At 39.0% G+C, this 24373-nt stretch overlaps 1 protein-coding gene across 1 annotated transcript in view; it reads left to right on the forward strand.

Annotated features, from left to right (window-relative positions):
• ZFYVE9 (zinc finger FYVE-type containing 9) overlaps nucleotides 1-24373 on the forward strand; it is a 56296-nt gene that overhangs the window by 11803 nt on the left and 20120 nt on the right. The window contains 10 exon segments of the mRNA XM_036388071.1: nucleotides 3327-3429; nucleotides 7992-8096; nucleotides 8873-10932; nucleotides 16043-16142; nucleotides 19731-19907; nucleotides 20233-20402; nucleotides 21118-21241; nucleotides 22371-22390; nucleotides 22392-22494; nucleotides 23663-23818. Of these exon segments, the coding sequence (XP_036243964.1) occupies nucleotides 8027-8096; nucleotides 8873-10932; nucleotides 16043-16142; nucleotides 19731-19907; nucleotides 20233-20402; nucleotides 21118-21241; nucleotides 22371-22390; nucleotides 22392-22494; nucleotides 23663-23818 (2980 nt within the window). The 5' untranslated portion in view covers nucleotides 3327-3429; nucleotides 7992-8026.

Below are 24373 nucleotides of genomic sequence, written 5' to 3' on the forward strand. Positions count from 1 at the left end.
TGCAGACACTTTCAGGTGTGTGACAGATATTGCTACTGCTGTGTCACACACACTTTGTAACACCTGCCTTTCCCTTCATTTGGCACCTGCTAGGTAGAAGAACTCCATGTTTGGGGACAAAATCATTGGGCATGTGGCAAACCACCACTATTCCAAGCATTACATTACTTGAGTGAAGAACCCCCTTTTCCATTTGTGAAGGTTTAGCTTCCAGACTGATTGATCAGATAAAATAATTAATTTTACATTACTGATGTGTGTCCTGAAACTTTTCACCTGTCTCTCCCCTTGTTCAGGTACTCTGATTTCCTGTTAATGTAACCCCCTGCTATGGCATTCCTTGCTGTAGTTTGGATTTTCTTGCAGAGTTGGGGCCTGAACACATCTCCTGTCTGTAGTCTCTGAATCTCCCATCTGATACTTCCAGAGTGTAGACAAGGTAGGAAGTGAAGATACCAGTGTTGAAATCTGGATTTGCATGTAAGATAATGCCTGGTTCAACTAATCTAGCAATAATAAAGTGCCTTAAAATGGCTGCAAATGTCTCCCTGCCTACTCAAAGACATCTCCTCACTGGTAGCACATTATAGAGGATCTGTAGTGTAGTTAAGAGTTGGATCTTTGCCAGTAGATGGAAGCATTTTTTAGCATCTCCTCATGCTTTGAGCATTTTTTGCATTTTTTTACCATAGTATCAAAATTGCTTCTTTTTCAGTCTCTTTCCATTTATTATAAGCTATTCCAGTTTCTGCTGGTTCAGATTACTTTCATTTAATGTTGTAAACATTTTTTACATTCTTTTTGGTGGAAGATATTTCTAATTATGTATTTTTGGAGTTCTTTCCTTCTATTCTTCATCTTTTCTTTATTCTGAGCACGTCTCTGCTTGTCAAAATTCTCTTCAATTTCTGTTTTGCTTTTGCAGTAATTGGTAGTCGCCTTCCTGGAGCTCCTGAGGGAAATCAGACATGTGGGGTACGACCAAAGCCACACCTGAGTGGCACCACTGTAGGGCAGCAGACAGAGGGGTTCAGCCCACCACCAGCAGAAGGGATAAGGAACTGAAATGCTCCAAGCAGCAAACTGGGACAGCAGGGACACTGGGCCTCCTGCGTTTGCTGTGATCTTAGGTCTCAGTGGGCCCATAGTTTTAGGTGGAAATAGATGTATTTTTCACAAGTGTGATGGAACCCTTTTTAGCAGTGTCTGTGATTCAGAGAACACCTAATAATCGCTAGGTTATATGTTGTTGTGAGTATTCTTGGCTCTCATTTGTAGTTATTCCTTTTGTCCTCAATTTTCATTTAAATATACTTCTCTTACATTAAATTCTTACTGAAAAAATAATTTGGTGGCTCTGTTGCCAACTTGTTCTTTTTTTCCACGAAATCCAAATGTTATAATTTACTTTTCTTTTTTCTTTTACTTGCTTTTTGTTTAAATCTACTACATTCATATCTGTAAGCATGCTTTGATTTTTGCATTGATCTTTGTAAGGGGAAATAGCTGCTGAGAGTAAATGTTGAACTGTAAACAAAAAAGCTCCAGGACCTCCAGGTAATATCTCTTCAAAGCTTACTTTGGAGAGTGGCAGCCATTGATTGGATCTTCTCTGTTGAGTGGTTACGCACAAAAAAGTCATTACCTGGGAAGAATGGAACAAGGAAAGAGGAGCAGAGTAAAAACAATGAATAATAAAGCTGTGCCCTGAATATTGCTTGCCTAGAAGGTTTGCAGGCTTAGAGCAGGGGCGGCAGCAGAGCTGCTTTCAGCTGGGGGTTGCTAGGGCTGATCCGTTTCTGATCAGGGAAGGTTGAACTCTGTGGTTAATGTATGACTGGTTCATGTGGTGTTTGTGATGCAGCTGACAGGCCTTGCCATAAATCACAGAATTGTCATTAATTGATCTGTCTTTTTAAAGGGGTCATGAAAACTGAATCATTTTCCTGTACTCCAGGCTGGGAGGGGACCTGGTGGTGGTACAGAAAACCTTCCCCACTGCCACGTGTACTTCACATCCCTTTGAAAAGGCTCATTCTGAAGCCTTTCAGTGGAACTAAATTTCCTCCACTTCTGTTTTTGCATGCATGTGATGCCTATCTGAAGAATGTTGTAATAAGATAACATCTACTACTTCCCAGATAACCAAAATTAATTTTCATTTATAGAGGCGGAAATACACATAGCATCAGAAATTTTACTTCTATACAGGAAGAGTTCTGCTGGCATCCAAAGCTGTGGGATTCTGAGTTTGAAAACAGTACTACTCAGAGTGCTGCTGTTCAGTTCATTAGTTTCCTGGAATTATTACTGTTGCTTATTTCTGAAAAGAATAATAAACAGCCCTGGGAGAAATCTAGTGTAACACTGAATATTGCTTTCATGCATGGAGAACTGATTTTTTTTTTTAGCACTGTTAATTTTGCTGGAGCTTGAAGATTTTTTTTCTAACATATGTTGCAGCTACATCAGAGTACTAATAAATATTTCAACTACCTAACAGGTCAAAATGTCAGTGCTAGCAAAGCTTAAAAAATGAATTTAACGTATCTAATTCTTTTTCTTGTTGTACTATTTGTCATAAACTGGTTTCTGTTTTCTCTGCCCATGGCTGTGTTGGATTTTTGAGCTATGTTGGCTGTTAGGATGCAGCCTGAGAAAATGAGAACCTGACCTATAGAAATGCTGTGGATTGAAGAATAAAAGTTTCTTCAGATGACTTTTTTTTTTTTCCTCTTGGGTCCTCCATACTATTGAAGGTTGGTGCTATTGTGGGCCTTCTGAGAAGAAGCCTTTAGGAAATGAAGGAAGCCTAAGATTGTAGGGGGAATAATTTGAAGACAAAACCACTTGTTTAGCTGTAACAAAATCAGTGGGAAGCTGATGAATACAGTTTACAGAATTCAGAGGGCTGTGAATTCTTGTTGACTATCAAAGCTACTAGCTCTTTATTTTTGGAAGGCCTATTGTAGTAGAATATAATTGATTTCAGAGGCTAGTTTTATAAATTGTTACAGTCAAGGTCATCAGGAATACAAGGACAGTTGGAGTTGCTGCGTTACACTGAGGGTTTACAGTTAAATGAAGAATAATAACAGGTAGGTAACAATGTGGTTTTTATTAGCAACATTTTTCACCAGACTTTGGGAGAGCGATAATGGCACAGTGCACACACATCCCTGAATTCAAAGCTGCAGATGTAATCCAAATCATCTGAAGCTTGCAGCATTTGCCAAATATGCCTGTGCTAGCTGCAGTCACGTGTTGAAAAGGACATGGTTTGTGGCAGAATTGCCTGTCATAAAATACATGTTTGTATTTTCTAGGATCAAGTAGAACAGCCTGATTCAGCAGAACTGGCTGGTTGTGCTGCTGTCATCATGAGAAGGCACAGGGTCATTCGTTTCTTAACATATGTGTAAGAAAAAGGTAAGAGGCAAGTTCTGCTTTAGAAGATTATGATTCAGAGTTTTGCACCTGAAATGTTTTTTATGTATTCTTACAGATATATATTTATATACATATACCTTTGTGTATGGATGGATCTCTTCTAAAGAAGATGATGGAGTATTTTTAGCAATTTGTTGTTTTGTTTTTTACTGAGAGTAATTACCCCATTTTAGAGCAAAGATTGTGTCTTATTTTGTTTGGGAGAGGGGGAAGGCGGGCAAAGTCTTTCTCAGTCTGTGCTGTAGCCAGATCTCATCAGTTCTAAATAAAGCTATTGCTCAACTCAGAACAAAGTGTTCATTACAGCAGAGGTGCCTGACTCGCAGGGACAGGTAACACAGAGCGCCGAAGGGAGCTGGAACAAGATGTGCACTTGGCCATTGTTTGTTGGGCTTGAAGGAAGTCTTCAGGAGCCTGGATCTAATCAATCTGTCTGTCCAGTCCATCTGTACTTCCATGCTGTCGTGCTATGGGAAAATGCCATTTTCTGGATGTGTGATTTTTATCAGGATGAGTAAGCAATGTTTGGTTTCAGTTTGATCATGCCCTTTGTGACTTCCATCTTAGGAGCTTTCCATGGGTATTTTTTATGAGCACTATAATAAGCTGTTTGAGCATTTTGTAAGAGATTACTGAAACGTGTAGGTTCACAGTTTGATATTGAAAGAGTTGTCTCCATGGGACAGCATGACAGAAAATCCTGAGATCCTATTCTGGTTCTTTACATATTTTCTGGTTTTTAGGTCTTTGCTGCGAGGCCAACAGTTGCATGTCAGTATTACTTCCTTTCAGTGCATTTTTTATGACAGTGTATTAATGTGATTATGAGCTGATCATCCACTGTTAAAAGACAATTAGAAAGACTAAAGGCTGTCAGTTCCTGTGGTGAAAACATCCCAAGGATAACTTAGGATGTGCAGTGCAGAAGATCATTGGTTACATAATCCCTTATCACAGAGCCCTACACAAATACGAGTCTGGCTGCTTTGCAGGTGTAACACAAGGCCAGTCTCTTGTACAGTTCATTTCCCGGAAATTTCCAAACTGGCATGTGGGATATCTGAGAGGCAGTCTCCAAGGCTAAGCCTCTTTGAAACACCTAATTTTAAGGACACCTTTGTGTCCTTCTTTCCTCCACTATGCAGCTGCAGTCTGAGTTGTGTTTGAATGCTCTGATGACAAGGGCAGTAATTCTGGGTGGATATGACACACACATTTCTGGTACATGCACCTTTAAATTTAGACATCAAGGGAGAGTAAAGCATGTAAGCTTCATGGAATGTAAGTTCCTAAGTTTCAGAAATGAAGATGATGATAAGCCCATGCTGTTGTTATGAAGAAATTGAGAAGTAAAACACACTTCCTGAATTATGCATGATGTGTGATCCAACAGGAGCTTGAAAATAATCTGGTTTGACAGACTGCATGTTTTAATTAGCTCCTTGCCCTGAAAGACAGAAGATGACTCTGCAATGGATAACAAGTGATCTTGAGTTCTGGACTTATATACCAGTGGATAGTAACCATTGTAGCAATCTTTCTTGTATACAGAGTTAAATAAAATGTAAAAATTTACTTTTTTTTTCCATAATTAGTCTTTTCTGCCAAGTCTTAGCATGGAGGACTGTATTTTTGAAAAAAACATCTCCTGTTTTTTACTCATTGCTGGTTTGTGCTTTCTTTTCCTTGCACTGGCACAAGATCCTCTCCTTCATATTGTTCATCCCAATATATAGTAATTTTGGATCTCCTTTTTGATAGCATAAAATTACCACTGAAACTTCTTTCTGATTTGCTCCTGTTTTTATTCTCCTTTTTCCAGAGTCTAAGTGTTGTGTGTTTGCTCATCAGCTTCTCTTCGTGCCCTGACTCAGGATATTTGGGCAATACTACAGAGTTTCTCAACTATTAAGGATCCTTGAAAAAATGTCATGCCAACCTTTGTCCTAAGAGAAACTTTGGGATTAGAGTAATTCTAAAAGTCTTCCAAACTTTTATAGTGGTACATGTGAGATGCAGTCAAAGGTCTCAAAAGACCTGTAAAGAACATGTTTTTTATTTATCTTGGGCATTCAATAAAAATATTCAAATAAAATGAAATTCTAAACCACAGGGAAAACAGCTCCTCAGTTATTATGGCATGCTGTGTTAGAGCATTTTATTTTCTATTTTGATCTTGAGTTGCTGGCTATGGTGAGTTGAAGCATTAAATCTTCACCTGGAAAATATGTGAGTTGCTGACAATCAGGAAGCCTTGCTGATATCTGTTAGGAACATGAGTACTCATCCTCCTTTACTGTCAGACAGAGGAGAGGACATTAAGGACTTCTGTGGATTTGGCAGCGTGTTTTGCCCTTGGCAGAAGCTTGCAGAAAAGCTTGGGGGGTTGTTGCATTCTTTTATATAATAATAATAATTTTAGATATGAGACCTAAAGATTTGCAGCTGACCTTTTCTGAGAAATACCTACTGCAACAGACAATGAGATCTCATTTAGAGTGGCTGTCATCTTAGTGACTTTGAGCTTAAAAATAAAAGGTTCTCCATGTATCCTGGTACATCAGTGAGCGAAATAACAATAGTGATATAAAAGGTCTTTTCTCTCTTCACTTGGAACTCATGAGCACAAAAATTTGTTATGACATTTTTCAGTCTTGCAGTGCCTCACTGACAAATACTCTTTGCATCATTGACTTCAGTAGCAGGACTTTGCCTAGGAATAATTATATATGTCTTCATCAATTGTTTGCTAGGAGCAATGTTACCATTGTAATGTAAATGAAATACATTATAAATGGATGTGCAGTCACCTGGTATTTTGTACAAAACAGTGCTACTTTTTGAGACTCCTGAAATACAGCTGGCGATGGAGGTGGGCAGCTTTTCCATTGCCTATGTTATGATCTGTGCATCTGTGCACAGTAAATGATATGGCAAATCATCTGTTTTCCTTGCAGAAGGAATTAATCTAAGTTTCCAGAACAGAGGACAAATCTAGGAGTATGTTAGATGACAAGTCTAGTTTATCTTGGAATTATTTTGCAAATGGTCTTTTTTCTGTTGATGCATGTTAGATTAAATTTCTTTAAAACTTGCTTCTGTGTATATCTTTAACACATGCCTTAGTCTAATTATATTAAATAGCAATGTATTTATGTTGTATCATGATCACCTTTTAAAACAACCATGTATCAAATTTTAAGTTGACCTTGAAAACTTGAACTCTGCATTTTGTGATATTTTAATGCACAACCCTTTCCTATCAATAACCTAACTGCAGCTGTTGTAAGCTGTTGTACTGTAAATATTAATAATTTGTGAATTTGTAAATACGAAATGTTGTAGTAATGGAAATAAAGGTGGTTGATGTTTTCCTCAAATCCAGATCCTGTGGGGGTAATGGTAAAGTATTGTTTTAAATTGGAAACTTCCTCTAGTGTGTTGTATCTCTGGTGGAAAAAAGCAGGTTTTTATTTGAGCTGTCAGATCTAACACTGCTTCATGCTGCAAAACAAGGTTCTCACCCTCTCCTCCTCCATTGCCTTATTTCACAACAGTGAAAGCCAGCTCTGAAGAGAATAAAGCTGTTTTGGATGATGTTCAGAGAACAGGTCAAGTCAAGGTCTCTGTGGTTTATAGGTTATGGCACACATTTCCCATGGAAAATGTCTCTGCTGGTAGTGAATGTTTGGGACAAATGAATCAGGGTGTCTTGTTGCTACAAGACTTTGGTAGTGAGGCGTCCATGTTACTGGTGTTAGGGCAAAATATTACTTATAATGTGAAGAGAGTTATGTAACGATTCAGGGTTGGCTTTTTGCTTTGGTTTTGGTTTTTTTTCCCCCTCATTTCTCTCTTGTCATCTTCTTTTCTAGCCTGAGAGCATTATCTCTTGATGACACTATTTACTTCTGTGCATTTTACTGGATTTCCAGTGGCTGCCTTTCAGGGAAACAAGGATTATTAAAGTAGACATTTTGAGAGGTAGCACAATTCAAGTAACACCCATTAAGTCCCTTAACAACTTTTACAAGCATGAATCTTTGAAGCATCTCGAGAGGAATGAGGACTGACACAGAGTACTGCTAGCCTACGGTACATTAAAAAATCAGAAGCACAGGGAGTTGAAACTCCTTGTTCAAAGCCACATGAAGTAATTGGTGGTAGCAGAGATCTGAAAGTCAGGTCTTCAGATTTTTTAGTTGGCCTTTCTGGTTTCTCTAGGCTGTTTTGTTTTTTTTTTAAGACTGGTGTCACAGCAGTTTTGCTCTTACCATTATGGTGATCCCAATAGCCAGACATATTAATGTGAGAGACTGGAGGTAATAAAATCCAAATCAAGTTTGGGGAAGTTGTTAATCTGAATGAAACAAGTTTAAGCACACAAATGATTTTTATTCCTGGAAAATACTTTTGATTTATGTCTGTGATGTATGTAAAATTTGATTTACAAAGGACTTTTCCCCTTAAATCAGGACAATATGTAAGGGAACACTGCTGACTGAAGGTTAAGCATCTGATTGTAATTTGTTCTCTGGCAGGTTTAGACAAGGATCTGGTGGTTGTTCCCTGACAAATGGAGAACTATTTCCAAGCAGAGGCATATAACCTCGATAAGGTTTTAGATGAATTTGAGCAAAACGAAGGTGAGTCATTTTGAAGAGGATTGTAGATGCACATCAGATCTCTTCTCCAGAGGACAGTATGGAAAGGGGGAGATCTGTGATACCCTTTGAGGGTTTGAGTTGCAAATTAATCTCAGAATTTACAAAAAACATCTTTTAATTTTGCATAGTATGTCTTCAGCATTTCTTAATAGCATTCTCTTCTGCTTCCATTCATGTTGTTTACCTTTGTAAAATTTCTTCCTCTATTAATAGCAAATGTGCCATACACTTTTAAAGAAAGGTTTTGTGAAGCTTAATCTCAGTAGCAATATTTGAATCATTTATTTTCAACAAATCAGGCAAAACTTATTTTAAGCTTCTTTAGCAGAAATGTTTTATTAGGTCACATAAATCATATGATGAAGGCTATCATGTTCAAAGCACTAAATTTTTTGCTTAGTCTAATTGGTCATTCTTTGCTGTCTAGGAAGTTGAAATGTTCATTTTATGGGGGTGAGAATCTTTCCAGGCACTTCCAGCTGTCTAAAATACATTAATCAATGCTCTAAAGCTGCTTTTGCAAATTCAACCTGATACTAATTGGGGTAGCTCTAAACTTCTTGAGTTCCAGTAACATTATGGAAATCCACTACTAATGGTTGACCAAGGATGTTGGTTATGACAGGTGCGCTTCATTTTTGTGCCCATATTTGAACACTTCTGCATTTCTATTTGGGACATTCTAATGCAGCAGGATTAATAGAACCTGTAGCTTTAATAAGGCAGTAAGTTTTGTTGTTTAAACCCTTTTTCAGATGCCGCTGTTTCACCTACTCTGCTGGGTGCAAAGTGGAATCAGATTCTAGATCCTCCTTCTCGGCGCCTGTCATTCAACTCGGCCGTGGCCAACGTGAATGAAGCTCCAAGTCCTAATGAATGTCAGCAGAGATTAAAGTCTTTCTCCTTGTCCCACTCAGTGACTACACCAACAGGAGGAGGGGATTGCTGTGCTAATGGAAAGGATTTTAGCATAAGCCCAGAGACCCCAGTCATGTGGATTGATGATCAGGCAGCAGCAGATGATCAGTTGGTTAAAAGAAATAGTAATCGGGATGATCAGTGTAACTCTATGGAAGCAGGAGAAAAGAAATGTGGAAATACAGCTTGCTTGCCAGAGGAGAAAAATGTGCTAGTCGTGGCAGTCATGCACAACTGTGACAGAAGAACACTACAAAGTGGTGATGTGGTGGATTGTACAAATTACAACAGTCAGTCCCTAATGGACTCTATTAGCTTTACACTGGATAATGAAAACCGACAGAGTGACCAGCTCAGTGTTACTGTAAATGGATCCACAGAAAAGGATATTGATACAGAAAAGCAGGTAAACAGGCTGTGCACTGAAGATGATGCTGTAAGTCATTTGATTAACGCTTCATCTGAAAGCCTGGCTGCTGCATGCCCCTCCTCTCGATTAAAGGAGGATTTTAATATGAATAAAGATTTGCTGTTTTCAGAAGCTACAACTGCAGGGATCAATGCAGTGACTCTCTTACAGAGACCAGTTGATGGTACTGCTAAAATGCAAGAAAATTGTACATCAGTTGAAAATTTCACTAGTAAAGCCATTCCTCAGAGAACAGATCTAGAAGCTGAAAACTCTTCTGGTTCCAGTAGTGGAAGCTTAATCGTAGAACAGGAAACAACCCAGCAGTTGCAGTCTAGGCTATCTGGGCTCACCGAGACCTGTCAGCCTAACGTGGCTGGAAGTGGCAATTACAAGGAATGTGTTGCAGAGGATGTTGGTGCCACTGAAGGCGAAGTCATTGAATGTGATAAAAATCTCGGCACAACGGAATTGCACAGCATGGCAGAATGTTACCCTGAATCTCAGGAGATGACTAATTGGGAGCTGACAAAGTTGAATGAGATGAATAATAAGCAAACTCTAGGAGAGAATGAAAGACTTTTGCAGACCAAACAGCCTGATGATGCATGTGGGAATAGCAGAGAAGATGAAGATGGGGTATTGGAGGCAGGCATAGACTTAAAAGGGTCTGGTACAGATGAGCTTGGAGGGTCCAGTCTCTCTGATGTGATGGCTACATCAGCAGCAAGCTCTCTGTCTAATGGTTGTGATTCCTATGGAATGCAGAACCCAGTTGTTGCTCATGTTCCAAAGACTTTACCCTCCAAGGAAGACTCGGTAACAGAGGAAAAGGAGATTGAGGAGAGCAAGTCAGAATGTTACACTAATATTTATGAACAGAGAGGAAATGAGGCCACAGAAGGGAGTGGTCTTATTTTAAACAGCACTGGTGATCACATAAAGAAAAATTATTTGCATAATCTTTGTAGTCAGGTTTCATCCATGCAAGGGCAGACTTCACCAAAACCAGTGACTAACCTGCAATATAGTGTTCCTTTTGGTGGTGCAAGACCTAAGCAACCCACAAATCTGAAACTGCAGATTCCGAAGCCATTATCGGACCACTTACAAAATGATGTTATTCCCCCAAATTGTGGAGGTAGTAGTAAAAACAAAAATGTCTTTGGTAAGACACAGTTAGGGGATACAGCAGACACGTTTCCTGGTGAAACATCTTCAAATGCCTCTGGTACTGGCTCTAATGGGGAACATTTGGACGAGTATGAATCTGGAGTCTCTAATAGTTCGTGCCTTGCAGTAGCCCCAGATAGTCCAGATAATGATCTCAGAGCTGGCCAGCTGGGAGCTCCAGCCAGAAAGCCTTTTACGACTTTGGGTGAGGTGGCTCCTGTGTGGGTTCCAGACTCTCAAGCACCAAACTGTATGAAATGTGAGGCCAGATTTACATTCACCAAAAGAAGGCACCATTGCAGAGCCTGTGGGAAGGTAAGTTCATATTTTGTGAATAAGCTCAAAGCACCCTTTTTTCCCTGGTACTGCACAACATCAGAGGGCTTGCTAAGCTACTGGATATAGTTACCTGTGACACCTCTTCCTAAAAAGCTGTGTCTGAGTGAAGCAAAATGGGAATTTCTGAGCTCTGATCTATTTAGTGTGTCAATAAAGAGTAACTCATTGTTTTTAGTCTAAATGAGCAGTTGTATTTCTTGATTGCAATGATCATCCTTGGGTTTATGTCAGAACTTTTATAAAATTACTAAGTTCAGGAAACTGCTTTACAGAAATTACTGCATCAATAATCCCATTAAAATGACTGAAACAAACTTGTGTATTGGGAGTGGGCTGTTGGATTGCTGGCATTCCTGCTGGTTTACATGGCTGATAAACTCAGTTCTTCTCAGTCTTCTCTACTATTCTCATATTGCTTACATTATTTTAAATAGTATTAACATGTTTTCAAACATACATTTGCTCTTGGGGGAAAAAAAAAAGTGATTAACTGTAATCTGGTGTATGTCCACATAGTGAGAAATGTCATAATGAAAACAACTAAAGCACAATTTCTGTATCACTTTTTGTTGTGTAAGAAATACTTTATTGTTGAGAATGTTTTAACATTTTATGTATGTGCCATCTAGGTGAACTCAAATTCTTATGTGATGATTTTATTGTAAATTATTAACCTGGAAAGTATTCCAGATATCTTTTACTGAAATATATATCAGTGACATAAGCAGGAACTCAGGGAGAAAATAATGATGATTCAAAAGCAGTAAACTAACACTCTTGTTAATTAGCTATTAATGAATATTGTAGTAAGAAATACCAAAACCAACAAGAAGTAGAATAAAAAAACTTCAGTTCATTCAAAAGTTTCTGAAGTTGATTGAAAGACCTGGCTGCTATGGGTGATAATTTTTGCTACCAGAAGAGTGCAGGGAGGGCAGAATGATTGGATAAAGAACCTAAAAGAAGCAAATGTATCAGGAAAGCTCAAAGCCTGGTGCCAGCTGGTTCTGGCAGCAGCCCAGCAGAGCCCCCAGGCTTGCTCCTGTTCCCTTTAGGAGCCAGAGAGCGCAGCACTCAGCCTCTCACTGGAGACATGCTGAGCAGTCTTTCCCAGGGCTCTCTGAAAAGCTGAGCAAACATTCCCTGTGCTCTGCTCCAGGATTTGCACTTGGCTCAGCCCATCCTGCAGCATCTTGGTTGCAGTGGAAGTCCTGATGTGGAGCCAGTACTGACCACAGGTGATCAATGAGCATCACAAAAAGCACATGCCTGCCTTCAGTGTACTTTGGGTTTCCATCAGCGGCCTCATTCTTCTCATAGCAGCTAAGGAGAATCTGTAAGGCATGGAAGTTAAAGGGTTGTCCATGATTTTAGCTTTGATATGTTAACTGATACGGTTATTTAGGGTTTTTTTTTCCTAGTTGGACAAATGTGACTTCAGATTTTATGTGCAGTAAATTTTTTTACTTATTTTTGTGTTTTAAAAAAGTTTATTGCTTGGATTTAATTGTTCCTCTGTAATGACTGAAGCCCCGAGTAACACAAATGAATGCAGAAAATAAAAGTATCTGTAAATGGATAAAACATGCAATGATGGAACAAGGCCAAAAATTTTGATATGTTTTTTTTTCTTTTTCTTTTTACATTCTTCTGACAAACCTTGAGAAGAACCACCAGTGCCAGTGGGGTTTTTTTTGGATTATATGTAGGAAAATGGATAAAATAAAAAATACCTCTACTCAGTAGACAAACTGACTCAGTAGACTTAGAATGGATTTGTTTTTACAAGCTTTTATCAGCAAGTGTTTATCTGGGCCAAATTTGCACAAGTGCAGCCAAAAGATGTGGTGAAAAGGACTCACTAATAAATGCTAAGGATCAGTGTAAGTCACATAATACCCAGCACAAACTGCAAATTGCTTTACAGCCCTTAATTCCTGTATGATGCTGGGCAGAGACAGACCAAAGCTTTGACAGACAAGTTCTGATGAATGTGGCTGCAGTGGCTTGAGAAATCCCAGTTCTCAGCTCTCTGCTCCTGCTTTCTGCCTTTTTTCCCCAGAGCAGTTCAGAACTTCACCAGTAAAGCCATTCCTCAGGGAACAGATCTAGAAGCTAAAACCTCTTCTGGTTGCAGTAGTGGAAGCCTAATCACAGAAACAACCCACACCATGTGTGCTGTAGGTAACTCCTGAACCACAGGGATGCTTCCACTGCTAAAGGTCTGAACCTCACCAAAAGAATTGGGGAAACAGTCTTCAGCCCTTGCAATTATTTGTTTCTAAGGGAAGTCATGGGATGAAGTATTTTGAACACAAGCTTTAGCACAGCAGTTTTTGTTTAAGCTTTATTAGCGTTGTGACAAATCATTTTAGTAGGGGTGAATGTATCTGCTTCATTTGGGAATGAACACTGCATTTAAAAATAATTGAGTGGCAACTAGGAAGTCTGGGTTTTTAATTTCAGGGTAATAATTGCAAAGTTAATGGATGATATGAACCATTTGGATTGATAGAAAGTAATACACTTAGAGTAAATTTTGAGTTAAAATAAAGAACCTGATGAATGTGTGGACACATTCATAAATTATATGTTACCTATTTATGTACCTTCTATTGTCAGATTAGATCATCATCCTTGATAGGAAAACCAGAAGATTTATATGCAATCTTTTTTATTGACAATCAAAATTATATTTTTCTACTAAAATACTAAAAAAATCAGCAATTCCACTAGCAACTAATTCTTTAACAACTCCTAGTGAACCTGAAAGCCTTAGTAACACAAAAACTTGCTATGACACTGCTCTGTTGTTTTTTTTATGTCATGGTATACTGAGATAATGACTTGGTGATTGTTAATAACAAGTCTGACTTGTCAGTTGTGCTGGATTACGTTCCCTGCTGCTCAGGGCTGGTGCAGCCTAAGAGAGGAGGTGGGGATGTTCTGTCATTGCTTCTATTTTCTCTTTTAATATTTAAATCACTGCATTCGGGAGCTTTCATGAATGTATTGTTTGAAAAAGGGTCCTAAATTAGATATTAATTTGTGTTGGGTCTTCATTTATGGTTGACAACATTGATTTTTCCATGTTCAATACTGAATGAACTTTTGACTGGAAGTTTTGCCCAGAGAACTGAAATGATGTCAAATGTCTCTAAAATATGCTGTGATGTTGTTTTAAATATTCCCTAGAATACATGTAAATTGGGTTAAGATGTAAGTGCAGAAATCAGATTTTTCAAATATATTTACTTTGGTTTTTTAAAGGTTTTCACATATGTGAAAGGGTGGATTTTATTTTTGCATTAAAATTCCAGTCTATGCTTAATTATATTTTGTTTTTGAAATGTTTGAGCTGTCATAGTTAGAAAACATTAAAACTGGTTCTAATGAGACAGGGCTGAGCTTTCTGCACGTTTGTTTTTCAGCTCTCATGTTTAGTTCAGAACCTGTATTTGCTTATTTTGAACACTTGCCACTAAAAGTAGTTGTAATTTGGTGTGATCTTTAACTTGGTTGAAATTTAATTAGGCTTAAACACATTTATATATAACAATCCTGTGTAGCTTCTTGTCTGTATTACAGAAATAATGCTGCTGGAGTGATGGAATATTTTTTTTAATTTAGAAAGCGTTATAGATCATAATAATGCATAGTGTATTGCAGAGATAATATCCACCCACAACTAAATGTTGAAATTCTCTCTTGATATCTGAACTCATTTGTTAGGCAGCTGCTGCTGTTTGCAGATCTCCTGAGTGTGACATTACCTTTCTGCAGGAAGTCGATGTTCATCAGCATCTTCATATCACCGGAAAAATAACCCTGAGGAACTACTGTTTTTTTTTTAAAATAAAGACAATATCATTATTTAAAATGAATAAGAAATCATTAAGGGCTCGTGTTCTGCAGGATTTTGAGAAGGCAGATGCTACTGTAGGATCCTGTCTGCATGCAAGTGTGTTCTGGTGCACAAGCCATGCTCATGTTTGATGGTTTTGCTTGTCTGGAAGAAGCTTCAGGAATGTTTCCTGCCCAGGACTGGGGAGTTTTTAGAGCTGCTGCAGGGGAGAAGGACCAGCACTGCAGCTGCATCTCCACAGCACTTTGTGCTCCCTGGGCTTTGCCCCAGCCCCTTCAGCAGCCAGGGTGCACCCAATGCAGTTCCTGAGTTCTCCCTCCTGTTGTGATACTGTGATGTTTGCATTCATGTCAAAATGAGCTTTTTTATAGAAATGGAGCAAGATTTTCTTGCAGTACTAATGTCATTCAGCTTTCTGAAATGTCTTGGTTTATGTGTTTAACACTTAAAACATTTTGATAGTCACTGTTCCTCCTCAAACCTACTAGCTTCATATCTGGAGTTGCTATCAGAATCACAGAATTATTTAGGTTGAAAAAAACTTCCTGAGATAATCAAGTCCAGTCTTGACTAATGACTGATCACTGCTTTGTCAGCCAGACCATGGCACTGAGTGCCACATCCAGTCTTTCCTTAAATACCTCCAGGGACCTCCCCGGCATCTCTCTGGGCAGCCCATTCCAATGTTGAATCACCCCTTCTGTGAAGAAATTCCTCCTGATGTCCAAAAATTCCTTCTAATGTCCAATTCCATGTAGATGAGTTGTGCTGTTACAAAGAATTCATTAAGTTTGAATTAATCTGTGCCATAGCAGTTTCTTTTATATATATGGAATACTTGTGCATTGAATTGCTATTTAATTCTAGGAAGTACTCATGCTTTTTCTAAGACTGAAGTTAATTCCCAAATTGTTAATTCTGTGAAGGATTGTAATGAGGTAGGTATTTTTTACCCCCATTGTCATTTATGCCAAACAAATTTTAACAACACTGCTGTGCAGTATCAGGACAAAATGTGTTTATGTGTTCCACAAAATAATCCTCAGGATTAGTACTACAGGCACCCTGGGTAGGTATTGGTCACTGTGGCTTTAATGGGAAAATACTGATTTTTTACCTCTGTCTTTTGCATTTCAAGAGCTTTGCAGACACTCACTTGTGCAGTTCCATCAGTTTGTCCCATATTTGTGCACAGCCCTGAGCAGTTTCCCTGTGTTCCAGGTGTTTTGTGCCGCGTGCTGTAGCCTGAAGTGCAAGCTGCTGTACATGGACCGAAAGGAAGCCAGAGTGTGTGTGATCTGCCACTCAGTGCTGATGAATGGTGAGTGGACAGGGAACCTCTGGCACCTCACTGGCTTTGTGTGGAGCTGCAGTGAGGGCATTTGAAAAGAAAAAATACCAAAATACTTCATTTGTATGGGTAAGTATTTGAAACAGTAAAGGTGCTTGAGAGGCTGGCATGGATTCCCAGTGAAGAGTAGAAAAACTGGTAAGGTTGCAGTGAGTTTGAAAGCTTTCATTTGGGAGTACTCTACCAGGATTGCAAAAACTGGGACTTTGAGGTTTATTCAGAAGTGTACTCTGTATCCTTAGTTGCCTGAGTAGATAGGCTGCTACACATTTAGATGGAATGCCAAAGATGTGCATGATGTGCCTGTTCTAGATCATGCACTATAGGAGATTGGGAAAGTAGTATTTATCCACAAATTAATTCAGCTCCTCTTCTTAATTCCTTGATGCTAGAGTAGGAGGTCTTGTCTAAATACAGGTCCCCAAATGTGGACAGCTGAGCTTTGATGGTTACATTCACACATTCCTGGAGAGTGTCAAACCCAGGGTGGTGCTGTGGCTAAAAGCCTGGTGAAAACATGGCACACAGGAGAGAGGTCACAAGTAGTTCTGAAGTTCACACAGTAGAACTGATAGGAAGTTCTATCACCTCTGCTTGGTGTAAAGAAAAACTCTGGTTTTGGCCAGCAGGCTGTGGAGTGTATTTTGTGTGTTGTTCTTTATTGTGTTAACACTTTAGAGCTGTGCTATAAATATGGGGAAACACAGAGCACTCCCTTGAGGCTGTGAAAATCTCCAGAACTTCCCACACTGGCAGCTACCCCTGGGTGATGATCTGTCCAGCTGAGATATGCCCATGACACTGAGACAGCTGCTGCTGGAAGACTCAATGTTCACTTCTTCTGTCTTGAATTGAGAAGGCAGAGGAATTGGATTAGGTTGAGAGAGGACCCATGTAGGTGCTTAATTCATGAGATAACCTGTCTCATAGTGAGAAATTCCAGGCATTTTGGCTTATTAGTGGGAAAGTGAATGGGTGTCTTGGTCCTGGGGTACAAATATATATCTGGATCACTGAAACTTGATGCCAGAAGTGAATTCAGTGGTAGAGGACGGTCTGGCAGGTGCATTCTAACATTCTAAAAGGTACAATGAGAAGTCAGGGAAATTCAGGCTCTAAATGCCAACTTTTAACTGTTAGAATTGCTGTTCAGTAATTATCAGGATGGTTTATCATGGAATATCCATTGCTGCAATTGTTTAGCTAAACTTTGGAGACTTTTAGCAGAGATTCTAACCAAGAATTAGTCAGGAAAATTGTGGTTTGTGTCAGCATCACAGAAAGTAATTTTGGCATTATCTTTACATATTACTGCATAGTGGATTATTTGGTCTGTTTTCAGAAAGATCACTTACTTTGTTGTTTGAACATCTAAACTGAACTTAAGGTCATAGCTTTTACTTTTTCTCTAAAGAAGTTGAGTATTGGTTCAGGTTTGGTTGAAAGTAACTGAGTGCTTAGTCTTGAGATGAGAATATAAAAGTAGACAGTATCTGTTATTAAACAAGAATATAATTTTCTCAGAAAAAAAATTGCAAAAAGATGAAATGCTTCAAAAATATTAAACATTAATCACTGTGCAGTGGTAGGTTTTAATTATTAATAATTCTTTAGGCCAAATGTGACAGGTAATGTAAGGTGACAGGAAATTGTAGATTGCAGTATCTAGAAATTAAATCTAGTCCCACTAATGATGCTGAAGGGGTTCTAAACTGTTACATTTTGAGATGGGGAAATGAACACATTTCAAGGTGTTCAAGAACAGGGAATTACAAATACAGTTAGCAAAAGACAGCTGGCTCTGGCCTGGTGAGTAGGATTAATTTTCATCTGGGGGAAGGGAAGAATCTGTAAATATTTTGTTGAAACCAAAGTGTTGTTTCAAAAAGACATAATAAAACTGATCACATTATAATGATTTCATTTGATAGCCTCTCTGTCCTGTTGCCAGGGCAGATGCACATGAATGGCAGCAGTGACACCAGTGCCTGGTTCCTTCCAGGCCGTTGCTGTGCTTGCCCTGTCTCCCTGGGTTCCTGTCCCTGCTGCAGTGCTTCGTGGTGATGCTTTGGCTTAGTTCACCTGTAGCCTGATTGCATCCCAGCCCTCCTGGTCCTTCCAGTTTCTTTTGTCAGTGCAGCTTTTGGGCCTTTTGTCCCTGTCAGTGCAGCAGGTTAAGCATTAATCTTTGCACAGTCCTGGAAGCAGGGGTAGGAACTGTAAAAGCAGTTATTATTTCACTTGATTGCTCAGAACCAGGTTTGTGTTTGACCTGGGTGTGAGGGGAGGGTTGTGTGTTTTCTGGCACGTTTCCATGGCCAGGCTGTGTGTCTCATCAGTTTCCAATGCTAGTTTCAGTGTATTTTCAGTTGGTAGATCTGCTGACTTGGCACTTTGCTCCATTTAAAGAAGGCTTTAAGAATGCTCATTTACTTTTCTAATAAAGGAGCCCTGGACAGATAACTGTGCATTTTTAATGCTTTCTTCTTTCAGGACTTTTGCTATAACTGGTATAGAATTGCTGTTTAAAAAGTGCTTTGGTTCAAGTAATTTTCTCAGCTGGAATGCCAATACATTTTTCATTGACAAGCATTTCACTATTGGTTTTGCAGATTGATGGGGAAAGCAGGAGGGTTTCTGTTCTGTTGAGTTGTGTTTGGCCTTTTTTTTTGGTCTTGTTATTTCCACCTTGGTTTTCTTAACAATTTGCAGCTGAAGGAACCCAAGGGTGTACGTGCTCTGAGAGCTTAGGTGCCATGATATTTGTGCCTGACTCAAAGAATGCATTTATTTGTAACACACTAATATGGTTGTGGGTGCAAACACACATAGGATTTTCTGGCATCTTGCTACAAGCCTCCCTTAGAGGTGAAAAAGAAGTAGCACTGTGGAGATAGTCTGGTTTACTCACTGGAGGAGGTTTTCCTATGATAGATGTTGTTGACAAAGAAGATTTATGTGGTTTTTTTTTTGGCCAGTTGAATTAAGGCTCAAGTCATGCCTTTCAAATTAATAGCATAAAGGTTTTTTTAGAGTTAAGAATAAAAGTTGTTGATCTGCACACAGCTGCCCTGGACATAGAGAAATGCAGGGTGCTTTTTATCATAAATGAAAGCTAAATCTGCTCAAGTATTTTATGGGTTATGAAAGATTTGTAGTAAAAACCTCCATTTCTCCATGCATTGTGATATATATATATATATATATATACATATACATATATATATATTTACGTACACATTGACTGTTTTCAGTTAAATCTTTGAAGAAGAAACAAAATGAAGCATGAGGAGCTAAGCATCGCTCAAGTCAAAGTGTATTTTAACCCTTTGCAGAAAATACTTCTTTTTGGACTGATATTTTTATTGCACAGGGCCAGTGCAGTTTCTCCTTGTGCTTTTCTTGCTTAATTGCAGTCTCCTGGGCTGTTACATGGAGGGAATGGTCTTTGGGAGGTGGCAGGGTCCATACTGACAGCAGCTGAGAACTTAACACAGTGTTTTGGACTGTTAGATACCTTGCTCTGTGTTGATGGCTCTTGTTCTTTGTTTGCTTTAGCTCAAGCCTGGGAGAACATGATGAGTGCCTCAAGCCAGAGCCCTAACCCTAACAATCCTGCTGAATACTGTTCTACTATCCCTCCTTTGCAGCAGGCTCAGGCCTCGGGCGCCCTGAGCTCCCCGCCTCCCACTGTCATGGTACCTGTGGGAGTTCTGAAGCATCCTGGAGCAGAAGGTAAGAACACTTCATTTTTCTTTCAGTTTACCTGTAGGAAGAATTTGGAAAGAATATCTGCACTTCATCCATTCCAAATAATGGCTAATGCCCATGAGCTGTTCCTGCCCTCAGCAGGGACATCAGGTTTTTCAGGACATGTAAACTGTTCTCAGTGGTTGTTTCTGTACATGATGCTGCCATAGGGAATGCACTAGGTAATATCTTAAGTTCCTTCTAATCCACATTTTTATATTTATTTTTTCCGTTTTGCAGTTTTGTACTCAGATTTTCCTAGGCAGTGTTGCTGTGAGATGTTAAATGCTGGTTTTTATGTTCTCTCCAGTGGCTCAGCCTAGAGAACAAAGGCGTGTTTGGTTTGCTGATGGGATTTTACCCAATGGAGAAGTTGCCGATGCAGCAAAGCTGACAGTAGCTGGGACTACTTCCACAGGAACCTTAGCAGTGTCTCATGATCCACCAAAGCCCATGGCCAACAACACTTCATCAGCAGAAGTAAGGGAGTATTTGGCATTCAAAATCCTGTGTTTGCCTTGGTTGTGAGTGGTCTGTGAGTTGCTGTGGTGACTGCAGTAAGACTCATGCAGGAAATCTGCTCAGGCTTGTCTTAATATGTTGCACAGCAAGTGTTGTCCTTATTTGAATGTTTGCAGAGTGCTGAAACAACCATATCTTTTTAAATGAAATGAAGAGTTTTGCAGCAAAGCACTAGGAATATTTGTTGTCTGAGTGGCTTCCAGCTATTTGGCTGTACAGCTGGTGTGTGAAGGATGTTTGTGTAACACATGCTTTAAAAAAGGTGAGTTGTGATCAGTAAGGAGTTCGAAACAGTAAGATTATCAGAAGAATATTCTGTCACAAAATTATGTATGCAGGAAAGTGCAGATAAAGTTAACAATGTAAGTGGAATTGAGACTCTGCAAAAAGTTCAAATGGGCATAGATGCATTAAGATTTTGTGAAGAAATGGGTTTGTATGATGTTAGAGAAGGGAGGTGCAGGCTCTGAGCAGATTTTCTAGCAATAGTTCACATACAGGAGTCATCACATGATCATCTGTTGTTACAGAGCCAAATTACTTGGTGCTTCTGTTTCTCCAGCAGACACAGACTCCTTCACCTACATCTATAATAATTTAGCCAGCCAACTCTTATATTTGTATCATTATTACTGTTTTAATGTTGTCCTTCCTTGTTGTTTGCTTCTTGTAGACTGATAATGCCTCTGTATTCTCGGGAAATATAACTCAGGTTGGCAGTCCTGTTGGCAGTGCAATGAATCTGATTCCTGAAGATGGTCTTCCTCCAATTCTCATCTCTACTGGAGTAAAAGGAGGTGAGGGTATAATTTGGCAGCCAGCTTTTATGCTTACCAGATGCAATAACCTAGTGGCTGGTGTGTTTATTTTAAAAATAAGATGCTGGCAGTGTGCTGAGTATTGGAAACAATTCTCAGTAAGCACTCGTGGGTAAATGTTGGGCCACTCCTTTGCACAATTGATCCCTATTTGCATCCAGGAAAAGCCCCACCTTGCAGTGAAATTCCTGTAAAAAGTAAAACACAAAGCAAAAAATTAACTGCAGTCCAGAAACATGTGCTAATTTCTTTACTAATCGGACTGTGGGGAATGTTTCAAATAGAGATAGGTTTTAATTAGTCTTTTGAATATTCATGCTTCCCTTCTCTGAAATTCTGTTGGAACATGGGCTCTGTCTGAGGCATCCCCAAGCACTGCATTCAACAGCACTATTGCACATCATGGCCCACAGTGCAGCTTTTAGTCATTGTGATATCCCTTTATAAAGGTTCCAAATTGAGGAGGCTTCAGAAAATTAAAAACTAATTTTGAAAAGATTAGAAAATGTGTATTTCTTTATATGAAATTGCTTTCCACAGTCTGATTCATGACATCCTTTAATACATCCCTGTAATGAATTTATTTTCTCTTCTTTGTTTGTTTTATTCCTATTAGATATTTTGCTGACACATTGTGTTTCTAATGTTAAGTTGAAAGTAACCTTTTATTTCAGGATAGTGTCAAACCCAAAATGTGAGCAGCATTTAATTTCAGATCTGTTCCATCCTGTGGTAGTTTAGGACTGATGCCCTTCAGCCTTGCTGTGATTTAAATAACAATTCTTAACTTCTTAGTCATTTGGGATTTCAGTTGACATTGTGACACATTTTTCAATTTGATTTCAATTTTCTCCTCTAGTTGACACTGAAAAATAGTTATTTTTCTGAAACAAGCTGCACCTTTCTAAAGGATGTACAGAGGCTATCTCATAAATTCTGTTGAAGTTTGAAAATACCAGCCTAGGAAATAATCACTTAAACCAGCAATACTTAAATAAGTTTTTGTCTAAAAGGTCAAAATAGTAAAAAGAATTGGAATTGGAGTTATCTGATTATAATGTACAGTCTGTACCAGTAATTTATGGATTTCATTGTGTTTCTTTCGTAGACTATGCTGTGGAAGAGAGACCCTTCTCAGATCTCTGTCATGCAGCAGCTGGAGGATGGTGGCCCTGACCCTCTAGTATTTGTTTTAAATGCTAATTTGCTGTCGATGGTAAAAATAGTAAATTGTAAGTGTTTATTATTTAATAAGTCTTAGTCTATGAGAGGGGGAATGTTATCTAGATTATTAGTAGGAACAGCAGCATTTTTATTTGGTGTGATAGTCTCAGAAAAAGTATACAGGTTGAAAACTTTGTATTGAGCCATATAAAGTTAAATGTCAAAAGGCCCTTTTCTGGTGATTTAGGTATCAGTACAGATAATTTTATGAAGAAAATAGAAACTGGACTGATGGAGCCTCCAGTCTCAGGTTTGGAGATCAATGTCCCCTGTAGAGCTTAGTAGGGCAGGGTATTTTATCACCCATTTTCCTTTGATTGCTTCACTTATTCCCCTGTCATCCCATTCTGGAAAAAGCAGATGGGATCCCATAACAGTGCAGAGGTTCCATTCCATTCCTCTGTGCACCTCTCCTGTCTCTTTCTGTCCTGTGCCTGTGTGTACCTGCGCTGAGGGAGGAGTGGAGAGGCACAGGATGGCTTCTCATGCCAGTTCCTCAGCTGATCTCTGCTGGATAGAAACACAATGAGAAATTGGAAGGACAGTTTTCTATTAATAAATGATTTATAAACCTTTCAGCATCTCTTGGATTGCAGTACAATGTTTTACATATGTATAAAAAGGTAATATATTATAGACACAGGTTTAATTTCAATAACTTAGTATTCTCAAGAAATGAAGCTCAGAGCACATATCATTACTAACATCCCTGTGAAGCAGAACAATACAGTGAGGTCTCATGGAGACACCTGACATCCAGCTCTCCATATTAAGGAAGATATCACTGCTGGAAACTGTTTTAGCTGTCAGGATCATGGTACACACAGCCAACAGCCTGGCCCCTTCCCAGGCTCCTTCATTCACATTTAAATCCTGTCCTTTCATTTGAATACAGAAACTGCTAAAAGTCTGCTCTGTGGTGTTAATCCCAAGATCTGACTGGGAGCTGTAATGCTCTGGCTCTCCCTTAGCTGTAAACTGGGAATTACTGAGCTGCTCTTGTTTTGGATGTGCTGCCCTCACGGTAACAGATGTAGGACGTAATTTGTCTGTGTGACAGATAACACAACAATACGTGCTGTAAAACTGCTCCTTCCAGTTTTTTTTTCACTGCAGTGAAATGTAGGGATCCTTTTTGCAATTCTGCTCTGCTGATCCATGTTTCCATCCGTGCAGATGTGAACAGGAAGTGCTGGTGTTTCACCACCAAAGGCATGCACGCGGTGGGGCAGTCGGAGATCGTCATTCTCCTGCAGTGTTTGCCTGATGAGAAATGTTTGCCTAAGGATATCTTTAACCATTTTGTGCAACTTTACCGGGATGCCTTAGCAGGTAGGAATGCTCTCTGTTAAAAATGTTAAAAATCATACAGGGTCAGATATATTTTTGTCACAGCAAATGGCTCTTTTTGAAAAAAAAAAAAAAATAAAAGAGAATAAGGCTCAAAGCTGATACGAGGATGAGTTGTTGGTTGTTAGTATCCAGTGTTCTAGTCATCTCACCAGATAAAATACTGCTAACCTAGGGAGCTGCTCCAAAGATCTTCCAGCCAGAAAGAAAATGTTGAGAATTCTTGTGGATAGTATGTTCAGTATCTCCTGACCAGGTGGTTCAGAAGTTTGATTCTCATACTGCCTATGTCTGTTACTACATTATGGAGATCCTATTTATATTTTAAAATAATATATATATATGTGTGTGTCCAGAATGAACTATAGAGCATTTCAGAAATTATCCCTGAATTTTGAATTTTTGTTTCTTGATTGCAAGATTTTTATGTAAACCATTGCACATTTTGCATTTACTAAATAAATAGGCTTCCACTTCTAGGTATTATTGTTAGACCTTAGAATTCAAAAATCCTTATAAGGAAATAGGCAAGTATTT

Source organism: Molothrus ater, chromosome 9 (genome assembly GCF_012460135.2).
Source record: "Molothrus ater isolate BHLD 08-10-18 breed brown headed cowbird chromosome 9, BPBGC_Mater_1.1, whole genome shotgun sequence".
Classification (NCBI taxonomy): domain Eukaryota; kingdom Metazoa; phylum Chordata; class Aves; order Passeriformes; family Icteridae; genus Molothrus; species Molothrus ater.